Source organism: Geotrypetes seraphini, chromosome 16 (assembly GCF_902459505.1).
Source record: "Geotrypetes seraphini chromosome 16, aGeoSer1.1, whole genome shotgun sequence".
Lineage (NCBI taxonomy): Eukaryota > Metazoa > Chordata > Amphibia > Gymnophiona > Dermophiidae > Geotrypetes > Geotrypetes seraphini.
Window position 1 is genome coordinate 33931496 of NC_047099.1, and position 22681 is coordinate 33954176.

The 22681-nt window shown below is 44.2% G+C and overlaps 1 protein-coding gene across 2 annotated transcripts; it reads left to right on the top strand.

The window, feature by feature from the left end:
• Positions 1-379: 379 nt before the first annotated feature.
• LOC117350285 (phospholipid scramblase 2-like) lies at positions 380-22388 on the top strand. 2 transcript variants are annotated; one of them, XM_033924508.1, is made up of 7 exons: positions 380-515; positions 5128-5305; positions 8711-8753; positions 9708-9928; positions 12175-12336; positions 16072-16233; positions 22033-22388. In XM_033924508.1, exons 2-7 carry the CDS (start codon positions 5156-5158, stop codon positions 22057-22059), a joined length of 765 nt encoding a protein of 254 aa, XP_033780399.1. In that variant the 5' UTR covers positions 380-515; positions 5128-5155; the 3' UTR covers positions 22060-22388. The 2 variants fall into 2 exon arrangements, with proteins under 2 accessions (XP_033780399.1, XP_033780401.1); XM_033924510.1 differs by lacking the exon at positions 380-515 and adding an exon at positions 3296-3624.
• Positions 22389-22681: the final 293 nt, after the last annotated feature.

The window sequence follows — 22681 nt, forward strand, 5'->3', positions numbered from 1 at the left end:
CGCTGGCCACCGTTGGTGTACCGATCAGTGAAGATAAGTGGACTATTTCCTCTATTATTTAATTTTCGTTGGCACATTACAGCACAGCATAAGACTTTTATCACACAACGAAGGTTTTTTTTGCCAGTGAGGTGAACGCTCGACCACCTCTTTGAGCCGTTTTGGTGAGGTGGGAGGGCCCTTTCCGAGGCTTTTTCCTTCATTTCTTGGATTGAGTTAGGTCGATGCTGTTCCTGTCTTACGTTTTTGGACATCTTCACATTCAGTGTTGAAAGTGTTTACTCTATCTAACATATGCTAGGTACGCCACTGGGTCCTCTAGGTTACTATGTAAACTCTGGAGCTGTGAGGTTAGGGTTAAGGTGAGCAATTTGATTCCCTTACACCAGGAAATGAGCTGCTATATTGTTTCCTTACAGTATTTGCCACTCGAGTTTCACTTTGACTCTCAGTCAACTGAAAGGAAGAGGTGAAGGAAGCATCTGAAGAACACCACTTAAGGATCTCGGCTTCAGGTAAAAGAAAACAGCTTTTTTTTTGCTCTCTTCTGCCTCTCTCCAAAGTCAGGAGCTCCCCATGGTTCTTAGGGGCTTCCAGCTCCGTGTTTCTCTGCAGGCTTCCAAAAATTTGTGGCTCCTTACCAAAGCAGGGGTTAGGGGTAAAGTAACCGGGCGGCCTGCGATGCTTATATGTTTTAGAGCGCCGACTCTGGTCTTTGGGGTGCGGCGGAAGTGTGGAATAATCCTTATTTCTGCCCCCGTCCAGTCCTCTGAATTTGGTAAGGGTCTGGGATTCAGTGCGTGCGACGGAAAGTTATTCTGCTGGGGATCTATTCTAGAGCAAGCTTTGTTTAGCTTTTTCCCATATTGATATATTTTATTTATTGGGTTTGATTTATATCCTGGCCTTCCCGAGGAGCCCAGAATGGATTACATGGGAACATACATAACAGTTAACGACAAGGAACCGAAGACTGAGGCGAGATGAATCTAGTTCGGTTGTTCTGGATTAATGGACACTAGGAGCCTGAAGCGTGCACAGGAAGAGAGTCAGTTGAATATCCATTAAGAATACTGTGGTTTGGGAGTAACCGTCTGAATGCTACCTTGTCCTGAGGAGTTGGATGAAGAGCTAGGTTTTTATTGCTCTCCTAAAGCTCAAAAGTCCATCAAGGGATTTGACGTTAGGAGGCAGCTGATTCCAGCGCTTCGGTAAGAAGTGAGAGTACGGCCTTCGTCTGGCACTTTCTAGTTGGAGGCGCCCACCAGGGGGGGTATTTGAAGACCCGTTTCCTCCGGAGGGATCCGTTTGGGACCTAAGGCGTGAGTTTGGCTGATATGTAGCCAGGCGCCACGTCGTGTAAGGACTTGAACGCAAGCGCTAAGCCCTTGAAGGCGCAACGTTTGGCTACAGGGTAGCCAGTGGGCCGACGCTAGCGCTCGGGATACCGAATTGTGGGCGCGAAGGTGCTTCAGCGGTCTGATGGCTGCGTTTTGTGCACGTCGGAGGCGCGTAGCATTTTTTTTTTTTTTGCAGTCAGTCCGTTGAGTAATGCGTTGCCGTAGTCCATGCGGGAGAGGGCGAAGGCCTAGAGAAGTTGTGAAAAGTCCATTTCAGAGAAGTATGTTTCTTATTTTCTGTAGTTGGGTTACAGGTTAACATACATAATATGCAGTTAGGTTAGAATTTCCCATAATTACAGTACAAGTTTGTTTGGGGTTTTATCCTAACGCGATGCATACCAAGGATCTTGTATCAATATACATTTCTTTATAATCTATTGGTTGTGGGAGTTAGGTCATAGAAACATAGAAGATGACGGCAGAAAAGGGCTACAGTCCATCAAGTCTGCCCACTCTGCTTACCCACCCCCTGTCTATACCCTAATGACCCAATTTCCTTATCTTGACCCTCGTAGGGATCCCACATGGGTATCCCATTTATTCTTAAAGTCTGGCACGCTGTCTGCCTCGATCACCTGCACTGGAAGCTTGTTCCAATGATCAACCACTCTCTCTGTGAAGAAATACTTTCTGGTGTCTGCAACAGCCACTCTCTCCTCCTCTCCCTATTGGCTAAGGCTCTTAACATTTGCATCTCCTCTTCCTATAGGCTAAGGCTCTTTACACCTGCATTGTGATGTCATAGAACTTTCTGATTATAGAAACATGATGGCAAATAAAGGCCAAATGACCCATCATAGAAACATAGAAGATGACGGCAGAAAAGGGCTACAGCACATCAAGTCTGCCCACTCTGCTTACCCACCCCCGGTCTATGCCCTAATGACCCAATTTCCTTATCTTGACCCTCGTAGGGATCCCACATGGGTATCCCATTTATTCTTAAAGTCTGGCACGCTGTCTGCCTCGATCACCTGCACTGGAAGCTTGTTCCAATGATCAACCACTCTCTCTGTGAAGAAATACTTTCTGGTGTCTGCAGCAGCCACTCCCTCCTCCTCTCCCTATTGGCTAAGGCTCTTAACATTTGCATCTCCTCTTCCTATAGGCTAAGGCTCTTTACACCTGCATTGTGATGTCATAGAACTTTCTGATAGAAACATGATGGCAGATAAAGGCCAAATGACCCATCATAGAAACATAGAAGATGGCGGCAGAAAAGGGCTACAGCCCATCAAGTCTGCCCACTCTGCTTACCCACCCCCTGTCTATGCCCTAATGACCCTCGTAGGGATCCCACATGGGTATCCCATTTATTCTTAAAGTCTGGCACGCTGTCTGCCTCGATCACCTGCACTGGAAGCTTGTTCCAATGATCAACCACTCTCTCTGTGAAGAAATACTTTCTGGTGTCGCCATGAAATTTTCCGCCCCTGAGTTTGAGCGGGCGCCCTCTTGTGGCCGGGGGTCCCTTGAGAAAGAAAATATCATCTTCCACTTCGACACGTCCCGTGAGGTACTTAAATGTTTCGATCATGTCTCCCCTCTCCCTACGTTCCTCGAGAGTGTAGAGCTGCAGTTTGTTCAGTCTCTCTTCGTAGTGAGGCCGTAGGAACCAGTGAAATATATAGTCCACTGCCTCTCAAAAGTATTCTGGTATCCCAACGCTGCTCCTTGTGACCCTGGGCAAGTCACTTAATCCTCCATTGTCCCAGGTACAAAATAATTACATGTTCAAAATATTTTACATATATACAGGTAACCACAAAAAGGCAGTATACAAGTCCCATCCCCCTAGAGAAGACCTGTAGGTCCTCTATGTGCAGGGAATCTGTTTGGCTGTTACTAAGGTGACGGCTGGATTTAAAAGAGAAGCTTTCTAGTTCTCTGCCGCAGGCGCTGGACGCTGATATTTGCAGAACTGAACAGTGCAGGGGTCACTTTTGGCGGTCTGTCCTCTTTTTTTGTACCGTTTGGGATAAACCATAGACTCCAGATTCCACTCTCGCACAGGGGAACCGGTTGCCCGATGCTGTGAAACGATTTCAATTGTGATTTTACTGGGGTCTCTAGAGTGATTTTCTCACAGCCTCTCTCTCTCTCTCTCTCTCCTTTCTCTGTTTTCTGACCGTCTCTACATCTCATGCGAAGTTCTGACCTGCCTCCGAAAGGGGAAGAAGAGACTTGCCTTGAACTATGGGATTAAAAGCCACAGACCAGGGTACTCTACCCTTTCTTGTTAAACCATTCTGTTAACGACGTTGGTTGTTATCCCGCATATGTACCTCACTCCTGTCATTCTCCAAAGGTTGAGCCTAGCTTGTATTTCCACTAGAAGGATGGGATTACTTCCAGAGACTAGAAAAGTTTCCTATTAAAATGGCCTTGCTCTTTTGATTGATACATTACCCTATCGGTATTGGACATCACCAAATAATTTTAATCTATTAAAGAGAGTGAAGTTTTTCACTTTACTTGACTGGGGTCGCAGGTCTCAGTGTAGAAGTATTTAAGTGGAGTATTACTTTTTAAATGAATGTAGCGGACCTTTCAGATCAATAATAGCCCAAGCTGTAGGTTCTGTCGCAAAAAAAAAAAAAAAAAAAGAATATCGTAAGTGTTCCCCAACCGCAGATAGACGTTTAATGGGTCCCTAGTGACAGGCTGGGTCCAAGAATAAGATGTTTATTCCCAAACTAGTCTTTAAGCCCGTTACATTAACGGGTGCTAGAATATATGTCTGTCTGTCTTTCTTTCAGTCTCTCTCCCTGCCCCTGTCTCTCTCTTCCTTTCTTTCTGTCTCTCTCTCCCGCTCTCTGTCTGTCTTTCTTTCTGTCTGTCTCTCTCCCTGTCCCTCTTTGTCTGTCTGTCTCTCTTCATGCCCCTGTGTCTTTCTTCCTTTCTTTCTGTCTGTCTCTCTCCCTGTCCCTCTTTGTCTGTCTGTCTCTCTTCATGCCCCTGTGTCTTTCTTCCTTTCTTTCTTTCTGTCTGTCTCCCTCCCGCTGTCTATCTTTGTTTGTCTCTCCCTCCCGCTGTCTGTCTTTCTGTCTCTCTCCCAGTGCTGCATCCCAAATCATGCCACGATGAAAAGGGTGAAGAAGGAGATATGCTTGATACGTGTGTGTGTGTGGGGGGGGGGGGGGAAGGGGTTAAGGTAGTGGTTGATGGTTGAGCTTGAAGGAGAGAATAAGGAAAGGAAGAGGCTGGCGCTATCCCCGGGTGTGGGATCAGATACCTTTAGGCTGGTCCTAGAAGGGTGGCTGCAAACGGGGTGAAAGTTGGGAATACTCCACAGCCGCTGACAGCCGCCGCGGCCTACATCACCTGGGGGGGGGATTCTCACGCATGCGCACTCCTATCTGCGGTGCCCTACAGCGCACAGAAAACGGCCGCACGCAGGTGGGAGTGCGCATGCGCGCTTAGGGCTTTATTATATTAGATGCTGTTTTGGGTTTCTTTATGTGTTCCATACTTTTTTTAAATTTATTTATTTAGTTTTCTATCTAACGTACCCGGGGCAATGGGGGGATTAAGTGACTTGCCCAGGGTCACAAGGAGCAGCGGGGGTTTGAACCCACAACCTCAGGGTGCTGAGGCTGTAGCTTTAACCACTGTGCCACACTCTCCCACCCCTAAATTTTATTGTGCATGCTTTATAAATGCCGCGCTTTCCTCCAAAAGAAGTCAGGTTTTGAGGTTTTTCTGTCTTTGTTTTGATTTTCAGGTACTGGCGTTCCTTTCAGCAGCGCGTGATGAAGACGTCGGGCCATTCCCATCCCTCGGACTCGACAGGTGCCCGAGTGCAGCAGCCCCGGCCCCCTGCGATGATGGATCCGCACGCTGTCATGCCATACGTGGCTCCCGTCATGGGTGTCCCTCCGGGGCTGGAATATCTAACGCAGGTGCGCCATTCTTCCGGGCACCACTTTAAGGGGGGGGGCTACCGTTAAGATGGGTTGTTTTGCCACAGGGTCTCACTGGGGTTAACAGTGAAATAATCCCTCTTAACACAAGCTCACGATAACGTGATATTCTGATGTCATAATGCTTAAGAACCAATCTCTTCAGTGATGTCATAGTGGCTTCGTTGCATCATACTTGGCTCACTTTTATTACATATACAGTAGAAGTGATTTCCATTTCTAGAGACATTCTTTTTTTTCTTTACTTACATGGTTACAAAGTGAATTAGACTGTCCAGGCACTTCCCGGGTTAAGAACGAGTTATGTTTTTAAAGCTGTTCTTAAGTCGGATTTGTACGTAACTCAGAACTTGTAGATTTTAAGACCCTCGCTGCTTACCTCTGCTCCCAGCTGACAAAAAGGTCAACTGTTTCTACCAGGGTTCCCTCTAAGGTACAACCACACACTCTTCTTAATGGGACCGCGAATCATTCCTGAATCTGTTGCACAAGAAATGTAGGCGTTTGTCACTTGAAATACTGCTCAGGGAACTCAAATGAAGCTGCAACCGCGTTCTTAAGTAGCAACATTCCAGAGCTGATATTGTGATGTCATGATGCCTCATTCCACCAATGCCTAAGAGCCAACCTCAGCAGTGATGTCACAGTGGCTTGATTATTCCTACGCAGACTGTCCCTAGGCTAAGAACGAGTTATGTGTTGTTGTTGTTTTTTTTTTAGAAATATATTTTATTAAATTTTCAAAAGGAAAAGCAAACACTCAAATAGACATGGTGTACAACTGAAGAACATGGATACCAAAGCACTGCCCAAATGCACCAGATATCCGAGTCCCCCCCCCATCCCACCACCCATCTCCATCCCACAACCTAAGCAAAAAACTAAAAACAACAATAAATCCACTCCAGTGCAGTCCCAACAGGAAAATCAGACATTCATCAAATGGCTACGAGCTCTTGGTGTTAAAGTGTCCCAAAATGGTGTCCAACAGAGACAAAATAACCGGCCCAAGGCAGAGTCCAGGGAAGTAAAGCACAAGCGCTCCATGGATGCTTGATGTATCATCAGAGTCCGCCAACGGGAAAGTGTCGGAGAGTCTGAGGTAATCCAGTATAGCAGAATCGCCTTCTTCCCCAATAGCACGGAGCGAGAACGAGTTACGTTTTTAAAGCTGTTCCTAAGTCGGATTTGTACGTAACTCAGAACTTGTAGATTTTAAGACCCTCGCTGCTTACCTCTGCTCCCAGCTGACAAAAGGGCCAACTGTCACTTCATCTCCTCATTACCCCAGGTGCACTAGGTAGAGTTTGAGCCCACCGGGACAGATAGAGAAATATGATTAAGGACCTGAATGTAAAACCACTTAGAGAGAGTGTAGAGAAAATCTGGTGAACGCGAGGACTAGGAATCTTATTGCATTAAGCTGATGGAGTATAAATCTTTGTGTGAGATCACACGGAGCAGCTTTTTTCAGAATCATGTAAAGACTGCAGTAAATAAGGCGAGAGAGTTATTTCAAACAGTACGCTATTTGATTGAGGGTGGCATTAGTACAGGTAATGGTGCTGAGAATAAATGTCCAAATAAGTGTTCTCGATGTTTTTTTATTTATTCTCCGTGTCACATTTTTTATAAAGGTTAGTACCAATAACAACATGTTTCATTTAACATATTGATATATATCACAGTAATGATGTATTTTATTATCTCTCATGTCATTTACAAACTTAAAAATGGGAGGTGAAAGGGCCTCTTTTCATCTAAATCCGGCCCTGGGTGTGCCACTATATACTGTGGAGGAGGCTGACGCTCTCGTGGCGAGAGGCACGTCCTGTAGGAAATCAGTGGGCACCAGCACCTACCCTTCTCTCTGGCCCTCTTCCCTTCTGGCACCCCCCCCCCCCCCCACTGGCATCTCAGGATCCGCCTGGAAGGCCTTCACACACACGTGGACATTGGCATGATGATGCCAGGCGCCTCAAGCCACGACCACTGCCTTTAGCGTGCTGCGGCTCGAGAAAGTTTGCTGGACACTGCCTTAGACCAACAGAAGAAAGCAGGAAGCGCCGGTAATATTTTTAAAAGAGGAAGCAGTAGAACAGTATAATAAACCTTCCAGTTTATCTAGCCCTTCCCAAAAACCACAATATGTAGAGAAACAGAAAGATGACAAACAATCGGACAAAAGCCCATAAAAACAAAATATAATCAAAGAGGCTCACAGTACTAGAAAATCTGGCTTACTGGTAATGATGAAGCCAGGCTGCCTCTGCCAAAGCTACTTCCTGCAATCAATCTGCCTAGGGTTGAAATCTCTTCTTATCTGATCTCTTTATTTACCGTATTCAATTTTAATGATTAGAGATTTATTAACTTCCTTGTTGAAGAACTTCAATCAAGGCATTGAACGGCAAGAATAAGTCAAACGTAGGACAATAGACCGTTAACAGCAGTGCGTGATTGAAGGGACCAGGCGAAGAGGGCGACCGGCAATCGGATGGCCTTGACACTTTGGAAAACAACCTTGGGGATGACGCTGGAGGATCTTTCCGGACCAGCGCAAAACCGATTTCTTTTTAGATCCGCCATTCATCAAGTCGCTAGGACTCGAGCACGAGTCGACACCTAACAAGAAGATGTATGCAAATATCTCTGACTCCCGCCCTCCTTGTAACTCTACTTTTAACTATGCCTTGTACCTCCCACCTTCCTGCACCTCCCACCTACCTGCCTTCTCCCTACCTGCACCTCCCACCTACCTGCACCTGACTTCCTAAGCCACACCGATTGACTTGTTTATAACCTCTCTATCTCCTTCTTGCCTGCTCCCAACTCGCTAAGTTATATTGATTGATTGACTTATTTGTAAATTTCGCTGTAGATGTACAGTCTCTTGTCATGTAAACCGCTTTGAACTATTCTGGTACTGTGGTATACAAAAATAAAGTTATTATTATTATTATAGTATTGTAGGGTACGCTATCTACAATGTCAATGCAATACACATTGATACATATTTATAGACAGCTTAGGGCAGAGGTGTCAAAGTCCCTCCTCGAGGGCCGCAATCCAGTCGGGTTTACAGGATTTCTATTTGCGTGCACTGCTTTCATTGTATGCTAATAGATCTCATACATATTCATTGGGGAAATCCTGAAAACCCGACTGGATTGCGGCCCTCGAGGAGGGACTTTGACACCTCTGGCTTAGGGTGTAAGCAGAGGTGAAACATGTAGACAGATAAGATAGAAAATAAGAGTGATCGCCTTTCGGAAAAAAATTGACAGTTGCAAGAAAATGATTTCAGCTGTAAGTCTGTCCTGTCATATCAAATATTTTCTGCTCTTATACGCTTCAATCGGTCTTATTCTTTTCATGTTTCAGATTGACCAAATTTTGATCCATCAGATTGTCGAGATGGTAGAAGGTAGGAAATCCAAGCCTTCTCTATTGGGATGAGTGGGAAATTGCAGCTCAAAGAGGACGACTGGTGGTGAAGATGGTCCACCATCAGCTGGGGAAACGTTCCTCGTGACTGACTTGTACAGGGCACAATACCGGCAGAGTAGATTATGGTTTGGTTGGTTATAACGTCTACTATGATCTCAAGAATAACAGGGTGAAGATGGAGGGACAGATGCTCAAGGAAAGCTTTTCCTGTTAGGTGGACAAGTCAGTAGATGCCTTATTACTCAAAGATGACAACTCTTGAGGGCGATGATCATGGTTTATAACGATCATCACGATTATGGAAATAGTTATAATGATAGTAATGGATGATGTTAATGATGGGCGTTAAGGATCAATGTGATGAGGAAGATTTTTATTTATTTATTCAATTTTCTATACTGTTTTCCCAGCAAAGGTACTCAAGCATTATTCCCTGTCTGTCCGGGCGGGCTCACAATCTCTCTAATGTACCTGGGGCAATGGGGGGATTAAGTGACTTGCCCAGGGTCACAAGGAGCAGCGTGGGTTTGAACCCACAACCCCAGGGTGCTGAGGCTGTCGCTTTAACCACTGCGCCACACTTGAATTTCTAAAGGTGCCGTGAGGATAACGGCAAAGAGAGTGGCCAGCGCGATGAATGTCATGATACCCTAAGCACAGCCCACCACAGCCCCTCAGCCCTTCCATCGCTTAACTGACACGAAATTAAGACTTAATAAGTGTTGAGAAATATCATTTTTGTAGGAAACCAAACATCGCATTTATTTATAACGCTTATAAAAACCGACGCTGAGATTCACGTTGGATAATGGGTGTGGCAGGCGGCAGGGAAAGAGTTAAGGGGACAAGATGGTGGTGGCCCCTTCCCTTGTTTTGATCGATGGTTTAACCATGTAAACGATGCTGTCGTTGTCGTGCTTTTGTTTCCCAGTGCTCACTGGCTTTGAAACCAACAACAAATACGAGATCCGAAACAGCATGGGCCAGCAAATCTTCTTTGCCCAGGAAGACACGGACTGCTGCACCAGGAACTGCTGGGGCTCCCTGCGGCCCTTTAACATGCAAATCACGGACAACGCCGGGCGGGAGATCATCCACGTCTACCGGCCCTTGAAGTGCGGCAGCTGTTGCTTCCCCTGCTGCCTGCAGAAGGTGAGTTTGCGGGGAAATCCCCGATGAAAGGCCACTGCGTAGCGAGGGTGAGCGGCAGCTGGGCGGGGTGGCGACCCTCCCCCACCACGGCGCGCGCACCCTTTCCCCTGTACCTTTTTAACTCCGGCACGAGCAGCCGCCAACTGGGCGCGGGTCCCGGGGGCGACATCGGAGGAAGCGCCGACACCGACGCGGGCGGCATGTTGATGGCTGCTCGCGCTCAAGTTACAGAGGTAGAGGGGGGGGGAAGGGAAGAAACGCGCGTGCAGCAGGGGGAGGAGGAGAAGGGGGTGCCGGCACCCAGGGCGGACTGCCCCCCTCGCCACTGATTAAAGGTTGGGTATTTATTTATTTATTTTAAAAATGTATAAACCATACTATCTTACCATTCTAGGCAATATATAATTTTAAACACATATAAATGAAACATCAAATGTCGCCAACTTTCAGAGCAGCATCCTCGCGTCTTCGTGGAAAAGGCCTGAGTGAAAGATGTGCTTTTAACAGCTTTCTAAACTGCAATACGGATCTCAGGCCATAAGAACATAAGAATTGACGTTGCTGGGTCAGACCAGTGGTCCATCGTGCCCGCTCCCGCGGCAGCCCTTAGGTCAAAGACCATTGCCCTAAATGAGACTAGCCAAACCTGCGTACGTAGGTCACATGACAGGGCGTTCCAAAGTCGGGCTCCTTCAGCCCACTGCAGACCGGTACGGGGGCACACAGGCTGCCACTCACGTACTTCAAACTTTGCCCGTATGGGTGTGTACATATAGATCATTAATCCCCAGGCATGGCAAAGTGTGGTGCAGTGGCTAAAGCTAGGGCCTCGGCACCCTGAGGTTGTGGGTTCAAATCCACAATGCTCCTTGTGACCCTGGGCAAGTCACTTAACCCCCCCATTGCCCCAGGTACATTAGACAGAGTATGAGCCCACCGGGACAGACAGGGGAAAATGCTTGGGTACCTGAATAAATTCATGTAAACCGTTCTAAGCTCCCCTGGGAGAATGGTATAGAGAATTGAATAAATAAATTAGATATTACAAAGCAGCACAGAGAAATGTAAGTGTGTAATGCTTGCTTTTATTTAAAACAATTGGTATCCTAAAATAACATAACGTGGAATTACTTTCATTAAAGCAATTGCTTAGTGGGAGTTTCAGATGTGGGCTTTGAATTCATAATGAAAACTTGGTTGATTGATAAAAATAGTCCTCTTGGGGTCAAACATAGGTGTAAAAATTTAAAGCGCTTCGCTAGCATTCTATACGGGCACATTTATTAGAGAACGCTAGTATAGGCAGATACCCCAGTTCTAAATGGGGGAATTCTATAAAAGTGTGCACAAGAATAGTGGAAACACCCATGACCTGCCTATGGCTCTCCCAGGTGAGCTTCAGTCGTCTAAGGCAGTGTTCTTCAACCACCAGTCCACGGACCGGTGCCGGTCCACAGAAATTTCCTGCCGGTCCACAGGGCCAGCACGTGCATCAGGCCCAAAACAGTGTTCTTCAGCCGCCGGTCCACGGTGCGATCGATGCGGCATTATCTTCGAGCCAGCTCCCTCTTCCTAACTGATTCAGTGCACAAAGCCACGGGCAGTGGCTCCAACGGGCGTCCTGAGCCTGAACCGGAAGCCTTTTCTCTGACGTTGCAACGTCAGAGGGAAGGCTTCCAGATGAGGCACGGGACGAGCAAGGTGCAATTAGTACTATTATGGGGGCGGGGTCTGGGGTGGAGATGGGCGGGGTCTGGCCCACGATTTAGCCCAGTGTTTTTCAACCGCCGGTCTACAGAATAATTATTTTATTTCTGCCGGTCCATAGGTGTAAAAAGGTTGAAAAACACTGGTCTACAATTTATTATTCTGTGATGATAATACTGTAAACCACTTCCAGTATCACAATATCTGTTTTATTATCCAAAATGGAAATATTATTGAACAACATAACATAAAAATTTACAGTAAAACCTTGGATTGCAAGTAACTTGATGTACAAGTAACATCACACATCAGTTTTAACTTGCAATACAAAGTGCCGGGTTTTGAAAAGCCATCTGGATATCTGGATTTTGTGAAGGGTGGTATATAAGTTCCTTCATAAACATAGCTTACTTGGAATGTATCTCACTCCAAGTTACAACCGAAGATGTGAGCTACGCTCAAGCAAATAAATAATCAATCCTGCTGCGGAGTTCCTTTGTAACAACTTTGACTTCCCTCTTTCGTGTGTTTGTTTTCAGATGGAGGTGCAGTCTCCCCCTGGGGTTCCCATTGGCTACATTGTCCAGAACTGGCACATGTGGAAGGGCAAGTTCTCTGTGCAAAATGCCGCCGGGGAGACGGTCCTAAAGGTGATTGGCCCCTGCTGCACTTGTAGATGCTGCGCTGATGTCAACTTTGAGGTACGCATGGCCGCTGTGAGGAGAACAGCAATGGGGGGTCTGACCATGTTGGGCCTGATTCTCTAAAGGACATCAATCTTGGCAGCCACCTATGAAGTGGCTGCTGATCGCATGTCAATCACACATCAACATCCTTTAGTAAATCGCGTGCTTTTTTTTCTAGCAGACGTCTACATTTAAGGCGTCCGTCTCGTGCCTAGGGATGTTTATGGGCACGCAAAGCCACTTCCAGTGGAAACCAGGCCCAAGTTGGCCTTGGTCATTAGTAGACGTCTCCGTAGGCACGAATCAGACACCTATATTGTAGGTGTCCTTCGCGGTATGGATTTAAAAAAAAAAAAAAGTATGGCCTGATTGGCTGGCGTCTACCGCCACCTACGATCAGGATGCCATTTGGAGAATCAACTCCAAAGAGCCAAACATTGTCATCTTTTCATTATTCATGGTCAGAATCTGACTGCCAGGTCAATGCTGTAGAATGTGGGGCCTCTGCAAGTCCTTTGATATCTTTGACTAGCCTACTGGGAATAGACTTAGTAGATAAGGACAGGTTGTTCACCCCTCTCCAAGGTAGGGAGAACGAGAGGGCACTCTCTAAAGTTGAAAGGGGATCAATTTCATACGAACATAAGGAAGTTTTTCTTCACCCAGAGAGTGATAGAAAACTGGAACGCTCTTCCGGAGGCTGTTATAGGGGAAAACACCCTCCAGGGACTCAAGACGAAGTTAGACAAGTTCCTGCTGAACCAGAACGTATGCAGGTAGGGTTGCCGCGTGAGCGGACTGCCGGGCACGATGGACCACTGGTCTGACCCAGCAGCAGCAATTCTTATGTTCTTATATGTTCTTATAATTGTATAACAGGTTGCTTAGGTTGAAGTCCAACTAGATGTCGGTTTAGAGAGTATTTTACAAAACACGCACAATCATAATTTAGATCGAGATAAAAGCAATCGGAGAGCAGTATTTTCCACAAGCTGAAGTCAACTCCGTCAATTTCAGCTCGTCCAAAATACTGCTCTCCAATTGTTTTACTGTCGATTCAAATATGATCTTATTACCCGTTTGCTCAAATTGGAACATATGCTTCCAATTGCTTCTAGAATTCCTTTCAAGTTTAACGTACACAGTTTCCCGATTCAGTCTTCAGGTTTTCCCTTATTCCTGGCTAGCCATCCGATCCCCTTTCAGATGTTCTTGGATATTTACAGGGATTCCAACTGTTCAGTAATGGCCCCTGTTCTATGGAATTCCCTTTTACTATAATCTTAGGACTGAAAAATCTTTGAAAAATTTTTAAGTCTCAATTAAAGGCTCATTACTTTAAAAAGGCATTTGACACGGCTCTTTTATCATTTTCTTTTCTTTTCTTTTTTTTTAATCTTTCTTGCTAATATGGTTTTTCTATTCCCCTTTACCTTTTCTTGTCTTCCTTTTTGTTCTTCCTCATAATATATTGTAAGAACATAAGAATAGCCCAGTAGCCCGTTCTCAAGGTGGCCAATCCAGGTCACTAGTACCTGGCCTAAACCCAAGGAATAGCAATATTCCATGCTACCAATCCAGGGGCTTCTCCCATGTCTTTCTCGATCATAACAGACTATGGCCTTTTCCTCCAGGAACTTGTCCAAACTATTCTTAAAACCAGCTACACTATCCGCTCTTACCACAACCTCTGGCAATACGTTCCGGAGCTTAATAAAAAGATAAGAATAGCCTTATTGGGTCAGACCAATGGTCCATCAAGCCCAGTAGCCTGTGATTCTGCCCACATCATGCCCAAACTACACCTCTGAGCACAGGTTGCTTACAACTACACATCTTTTCACGTGTGTACCAAAGGATAATTTTAAGAGGCCTTTTATTTATGTACAGTTGGGTTTAGAGCTGAAGTGGTAGCATGCCCTTTGAAGCCTTGTAGACCCAATCTAAACTCATGGCTTTTAAAAGCATCTTTCACCTACCACAAGTCCCTTCTAACACCACCACAAACCCTGGAGTTTAAACATTATATTATATATATGCGAGCATTCAGAGACTGAATGGGAAACGGGCAGCTAGGATGTTTATTCACTTTAAAAGTATGTATTTCATAGTTTTAGGCTTTTGTTCATTCAGTTGTACATTGCAAAGCCTCATCGGAACGATGGAGCATTGTTTTGAGAGGATGAGATCATCCCTACCGCATTCAGAAAATAGTTCCTTGTTTGTTGCTCATTATGGCAGTCTGAGTTCGGGGAGCCTTTATTATAGGATGCTTCTTGATTTTCCTATGCAAGAGGCACCCAAGAATTCAAACTAGCTGGTTCTTTCGTTTAATAATTCTATGCTTCCGCCATGCAATGTATCTTCTTTTAAATTGTATTTTTCTTTTAAATCATATTTTCTACTGTAGGACCAGTTCTAATTTATTGTATTTTGTTTTGAATTGGTTTTTCCTTTTAAAATTGCTCTCTACTGTATGATTTGTTGTAAACCGCCTAGAACCATTTTTTTGGATAGGCGGAACATAAAAATAAAATAATAATTATTATTAAATTATTATTATTAGTCCTTCAGTGAAAGGAATCAAAGGAGTCAAGAATTTCAGTCAATCCTTGGTTTTCAAATTTTCTCAACCATTGAAGCGAACTTCGTCTTATTTTAAGGGGTCCTGGTCCTTTTCAACTTTTTCGTAAATCTTTAAAAAAAAACTATTTTATTAGCCAAATACTTTGGAAACTAGTCATTTTTTTTTTTTTTAATAAATTTTTCAAAATTTAACAAGCATACAATCTTGTACAGAAAGTGCAATCAAGAAAACATATCATTGATTATTCTCAAACTTGAAAATAAACCAAAATTACATAGAAGGTAATAAAATTCCAACTTAATTGCACACTAGTCCTCAACATTGGATCCAAGATTGAGGAATTAGGAGTAAATATAATACAATAACAATTTAAACCAAATCACGTCATCCGTGCTGAAAGAGAGCTTAAATATTAATACTAGATTTATAATATGAAATATGGATAAAATAACATTTAAAAATTTTATTCATGTATTACTGAATAGAAGGGAGGGGGGAGGGGATGGGATATTATTATATTAACTAAGAATTATATAAATTTAGTTTTCTGAAATATTAGTATGAATTTATATTGTTGATGTAACATATGAAAATGAATAAAGATTTCTCATTCAATATTGATAGGGAGGGAGAGAGGGAGGGGAGATTATTATATTCAATAATAATTATATTAATTTAGATTTCTTACATAATATTATAACTTTATAAAATATTGATTTTCTAAAGAAATTTTAAATTTGATATTAATCTGTAAGTTAATCAAGTGTGATTATTCAAGTTTATAATGAATTTATTTGAAACACTTGTTGTAACATAAGAAAATGAATAAAGATTTATAAAACAGAAAGAGAGCTTAAATTAATTATTAAGACATGGAAACTAGTCATATTAATATTTTCGGATTGTTCCTTTTTTTCAGTATTTTTTTCAGTTACTGTTAACCGGGTCGAGCTCCTTTTTGGCTGAAGACCCGGCATACAAAGTTGTTTTAGTTTAATCTAGTCTAAAGTCACATATAAAATATTACCAAAAAACCCCACAAAAACCTGAGAGACGATTGAAATATGGTGTCTGCCAGATTATGCATAAGACTAGACCAATATTCTGCCGTCTAACTACTAGGCTGCTCCATCTTCTGACGTGTTCTGTTTCTCTATTACCAGGTGACAACTGCTGATGAGTCGCAAATGGTAGGCCGGATCTGCAAGCAGTGGAGCGGCATGGGCAAGGAGCTCTTTACAAAGGCCAACAACTTTGGGATCCAGTTCCCGCTCGACTTGGACGTGAAGACAAAGGCCGTGCTGCTGGGAGCCTGCTTCCTCATAGTGAGTATATATATTCCTGCCTCTCCACTTAGAGCACAACAAAAAGTCAAAAGGAAGATCTTAAATATAGAACAAAATGCATTTTAGGTAAAATTTCATGAGCAATTTAGTTCATACAGGGTGTCCCAAAAGTCACGACACACTTTTAATAAATTCTTAAAAATGACACAAGAAACAAAAGTCGTTGCAATTTTACTTGCTAGGCTTGCCATCACAGTCCAACGGTTCATAGACAACGGCGCGAAAGACAAAAGCGCCTGCCGGCAATTGAGCGCAGCGCACACCGCTGCGCCGCTCTAAATTACAGTTTTTAGGGGCTCCGACGGGAGTTTTTGTTGGGGAACCCCCCCAGTTTACTTAATAGACATCGCGCCGGCGTTATGGGGGGTTTGGGGGGATGTAACCCTCCACATTTTACTGTAAACTGAACTTTTTCCCTAAAAACAGAGAAAAAGTGAAGTTTTCAGTAAAATGTGGGGGGTTACAACCCCCCACGCCCCCCACAACGCAGCGCGATGTCTATTAAGTAAAGTGGGGGGGGGAACCCACGCCCCCCCACACCCCCCCATCGGAGCACTAAAAACAGTAATTTAGCGCGCTGCGCACAATTGTCTGGGCGCGCCTTTGTCCCGGCGCGCTTTTGACCTGACACCCAGTCCAACGCCTCGAAGACTAGTCGAATCCCTCCACATGAGCGCTTCCGTTTTCGATAACTTTCAGCCACCTTCGGACGCAGGCCTCTCTGACGTTTTGCGGCATCTCTTCCCCGGCCTCGCTGCAGGCCGTGCGTATTCTTTCCTCAAGCTGTAACAGGTTACGGGCATAGTGGCTTACACTTTGCTTTTGATATAGCCCCATAAAACAAAGTCACAAGGTGTAAGGTCAGGGGAGCGCGGAGCCCACTCGAGGGGACCCCTTCGACCGATCCGGTCAGGAAACTTGATATTCAGGGAAATCTCTAACCTTGCAAAGTGGGGAGGGGCTCCGTCATGTTGAAAAAAAGATATTAGCAAGGTCATTCCTCGCTTCAAGTCGTGGCACGGCAAATTTTTGAAGCATCTCCAGGTAATTTTCCCCTGTAACGGCGGTCGTGTTACCGGATGCATCGCAGAAGAAAAAGTGTTTTCATCGGCGGTGGTAGTAGCAGGCCTTCCGCTGCATAGATCCTGTTTCGAGAAACTTGCCATGGATAGCGTACATTGTTACGTGTTGGAGCAGTGTGACGGCCATAAAGCTTTCTCAAACTCTCGTTGAACTGCGGTCGGAGATTGAAAAACTTCTTTGCCAAGCGGCAATCTTGCAACGCTGCTCTAATGTCAATTGGCGAGCCATGGTTAAGGGATGACACGCTTCCAAAAACTGCAAAGCCTAACTACACTTCCCCCCTCCGTAATGCTCTCTTCCCCCCCTATGCTCAACCTCCAACCCCATTATGCTGTTCCTTCCTTACATTAAGCTCTTGTAAACCGCGCCGAGCTCCATAATTATGGAGAGGATGCGGTATATAAACTTAACGGTTTAGTTTAGTTTAGAGATATTTGTATGTCTATTGTAGGCAAATCTATATCTAATCTAATCTAATCTAATCTAATTCTTAGGTTTGTATACCGCATCATCTCCACGTTCGTAGAGCTCGACGCGGTTTACTGTAGGAGAAATAGGAAGGAACTACAACAGAGGGTTAGAGGTAGAAGTGTGAAGAAAATTTAGAGGACTTGGGAGGCCAAGATATAAGAGTTTCCTTGATTCCTAAGTTGGAGGGAGACTTACATTTTTTGAGAAAAGCCAGGTTTTCAGATGTTTGCGGAAAACTTGGAGAGAGCTCAAGTTCCGAAGAGGGGAGGTAAGGTTGTTCCAGAGCTCAGTGATTTTGAAGTGGAGGGAGGTCCCTAATCTAATCTAATCCTTAGGTTTGTATACCGCATCATCTCCACGTTCGTAGACCTCGACGCGGTTTACAGAAGGAGAAATAGGAAGGAACTACAACAGAGGGTTAGAGGTAGAAGTGTGAGGAATATTTAGAGGACTTGGGATGCCAAGATATAAGAGTTTCCTTGATTCCTAAGTTGGAGGGAGACTTACATTTTTTGAGAAAAGCCAGGTTTTCAGATGTTTGCGGAAAACTTGGAGAGAGCTCAAGTTCCGAAGACGGGAGGTAAGGTTGTTCCAGAGCTCAGTGATTTTGAAGTGGAGGGAGGTCCCTAATCTAATCTAATCTAATCCTTAGGTTTGTATACCGCATCATCTCCACGTTCGTAGACCTCGACGCGGTTTACAGAAGGAGAAATAGGAAGGAACTACAACAGAGGGTTAGAGGTAGAAGTGTGAAGAAAATTTAGAGGACTTGGGATGCCAAGATAGAAGAGTTTCCTTGATTCCTAAATTGGAGGGAGACTTACATTTTTTGAGAAAAGCCAGGTTTTCAGATGTTTGCGGAAAACTTGGAGAGAGCTCAAGTTCCGAAGACGGGAGGTAAGGTTGTTCCAGAGCTCAGTGATTTTGAAGTGGAGGGAGGTCCCTAATCTAATCTAATCTAATCCTTAGGTTTGTATACCGCATCATCTCCACGTTCGTAGACCTCGACGCGGTTTACAGAAGGAGAAATAGGAAGGAACTACAACAGAGGGTTAGAGGTAGAAGTGTGAAGAAAATTTAGAGGACTTGGGATGCCAAGTTAGAAGAGTTTCCTTGATTCCTAAGTTGGAGGGAGACTATATCAGACATATTCATCAGACATATCCTGAAAATCTGACTGTTTGGTGGCTGTTGAAACCTGAGAGTAAAGAGCACTACTTTATAAGGAGAAGGGAAGAGATTTTGTATTTAGCTCCTATCTTTCCAATAGTAGCTCAAAGATAGGGTTGACACATTTTTTTAAGTTAAAAAAAGAGGACATATGGCCCCCGCCCCATTCCGGCCCCCCAGTCACACCCCAACACAAACCTTCGTCAGCTTCCCTGAGCTCGGGGGCCGCGACTTGAGGACCTCGAACATACGCAGATATGACGTGATAATTTCATGCATATGCATGCAGAGAGGCACCCCAGACGTGGCCCCGAACTCAGGCTTTCCAAAACCCGGATAAATTGCCAGGTTTTAGGAATCCATCTGGGCCCTGGACAGTCCTATATAAAGAGGACAATGTTTGGGTTTTCCTGGACATCTGGTAACCCTAGAGAGTTACATTCAGGTTCTTAAGTATTTTGTTGTCGCTAGAGATAGAGCTGGCCCAAGCACTAGGCAAGACTAGGCATTTGCCTAGGGCAGCAGCTTCTTGGGTCAGCAAAGAGCAACTGCAATCAAAGACAGCCCACAGAAACTCGAAGAACCATCAACGCATACTGTTACCTAGAGGAAGGATGGATAATTTTTCAATAACCTGTTTCGAAATTGCTCTCATTATTTGTGTGTGATAGGCGCAAAAAGCAAAGCTAACTATTTAAATTTATGATGTTGGGGGGCATAGAATAGGAACTTGAAAATTAATTGAGCAGGGGGGAACAATAAGACTGGAGCCCAGTACTCTCATAAGAACATAAGAATAGCCTTACTGGGTCAGACCAATGGTCCATCAAGCCCGTTCTTATGGTGGCCAATCCAGGTCCCTAGTACCTGGCCAAAACCCAAGGAGTAGCAACATTCCATACAGAATCTCAATGAATAACAAGATTCCGGAACCCCAATGAGAGCAACATTCCAGAGCTGAGATTGTGATGTCATAATGCCTCATTGCCAACCTCATCAGTGATGTCACAATGGCTTGATTGTTCTATACTTGTCTCACGTAAGAACAGCCTTACTGGGTCAGACCAATGGTCCATCACGCCCAGTAGCCCGTTCTCACGGTGGCCAATCCAGGTCACTAGTACCTGGCCAAAACCCAAGGAGTAGCAATATTCCATGCTACCGATACAGGGCGAGCAGTGGCTTCGCCCATGTCTTTCTCAATAACAGACTATGGACTTTTCCTCCAGGAACTTGTCCAAACCTTTCTTAAAACCAGCTACGCTATCCACTCTTACCACAACCTCTGGCAATGCTTTCCAAAGCTTAATTATTTTTTGAGTAAAAAAAATTTCCTCCTATTGGTTTTAAAAGTATTTCCCTGTAACTTCGAGTGTCCCCTAGTCTTTGTCATTTTTGACGGAGCAAAAAAATCGATCCACTTGTACCCATTCAGGATTTTGTAGACTTCGATCATATCTCCCCTCAGCTGTCTCTTTTTCAAGCTGAAGAGCTCCAACCTTTTTAGTCTTTCCTCATACGAGAGGAGTTTCATCCCCTTTACCATCTTGGTCGCTCTTCTTTGAACCTTTGCTTGCGCCACTATATCTTTCTTGAGATAAGGAGACCAGAATTGAACGCAATACTCCAGATGAGGTCGCACCATGGAACGATGCAGGGGCATTATAATATTCTTAGTCTTCTTAACCATCCACTTTTTTGGCCGCCGCTGCACATTAGGTGGAAGGTTTCATCGTATTGTCTACGATGACACCACGATCCTTTTCTTGGGCGCTAATCCCCAAGGTGGACCCTAGCATCCAGTAACTGTGATTCAGGTTATTCTTCCCAATGTGCATCACTTTGCGTTTGTCCACATTAAATTTCATCCGTCACTTGGACGCCCAGTCTTCCAATATCCTAAGGTCCGCCTGCAATTTTTCACAATCCGCAAGCATTTTAACGACTTTGAACAGTTTAGTGTCGTCTGCAAATTTAATCATCTCACTCGTCGTTCCAATTTCTAGATTATTTATAAATAAGTTAAATAGCACCGGTCCCAGTACAGACCCCTGCGGCACTCCACTGTTTACTCTCCTCCATAGAGAAAATGACCATTTAACCCTACCCTCCGTTTTCTATCCAGTAACCAATTCCTAATCCACAACTGAACTTTGCCACCCGGAGGGCATTTCCAGAGACTGCAAATATCCAGTAGCCTCGTGCTAATCTCCTGCTGCCCCTGAGTTTCGCCATCTGCAGTTTGTAAATAAAACAACAGTCCGGTTCATCAGACAATTTTCACCCAGTCCTGGACTCAAATCAGTCTGTTTCAGAGGGCCTAGAGACATACGGTCACCTGTAGTGAGAGGCCAGCTGAAGGAGGAGATAATGAACAGTAAGTTGTGGTGGAGGAGAGGAAAACGGGGACGGAATTCAAAGAAGCGTGGGATGAACCACATCTAGAACAGGGGGATCTAGAACGTGGGATCTAGAACAGTGGTGTCAAAATCCCTGCTCGAGGGCCGCAATCCAGTCGGGTTTTCAGGATTTCCCCAATGAATATGCATGAGATCTATTAGCATACAATGAAAGCAGTGCATGCAAATAGACCTCATGCATATTCATTGGGAAAATCCTGAAAACCCGACTGGATTGCAGCCCTCGGGGAGGAATTTTGACCTGATCTAGAATCTGAAAATAAGATTAAATATTGAACTAAGGCCAGTACTGGGCAGACTTGCACGGTCTGTGTCTGTATATGGCCGTTTGGGGGAGGATGGGCTGGGGAGGGCTTCGATGGCTGGGAGGGTTTAGATGGGCTGGAGTAGGTTTTAACGGAGATTTCGGCAGTTGGAACCCAAGCACAGTAACGGGTAGAGCTTTGGGTTCTTGCCCAGAAATAGCTAAGCAGAAAAAAATGTAAATTGAATCAGGTTGGGCAGACTGGATGGACCATTCGGGTCTTTACCTGCCGTCATCTACTATGTTACTATGTTAAGTTTCTGAAATGTAAGAAAACGCTTTGAACTGTTGTGACTGAATATTATGAGCGCTGTCCTTCTCTTTTTTTAGGATTTTATGTTCTTCGAAATAAACTGAGTCATCAGACACATCATGGACTCGGCCTTACAGAGTGGAAAAGCCATACCATTGTTAATATAACACTTGTCTAATGTGATGCATTTCAGAAAAAAAGTGTAAAAACGATGTGGTTTGAGAGACAATGTTTATAAGTAAACTTTTTAATCAATAGCTTGCAGGTTTATTGTATTTTTGCTAAAAATGGTAGAGATCTTAGTAGCTGTGTGAGAATTTTATAAGAGTTTTTATCCTATTATTTATAAATGTTTGGTTCTAAATTTACTCATTGAATCAAAACATTTCATTAAATTAATTGAAATTCTACGGGAACAAGCCTCAGACTTAGGAGTACATCTTTCCCATAATGGGACTTCTTCAAGAGAAAAGTGAATTGTTCTCTTGCCTCCTTATAACATCACCGGCTTATTCCCCACCTCCCTACCAGCTTATTTAATTAATTAATTAATTCACATTATTTAAATAACTTATTTAACCTACCTTAATCTTCTCATATAAATACTTACAGATTTTATTTCCACTAACTGAATAATATACCGTATTTTCACGCATATAACGCGCGCGTTATACACGATTTTACAAACTGTGTATAACCATGCGCGTTATATTCGTGAGCGCGTTA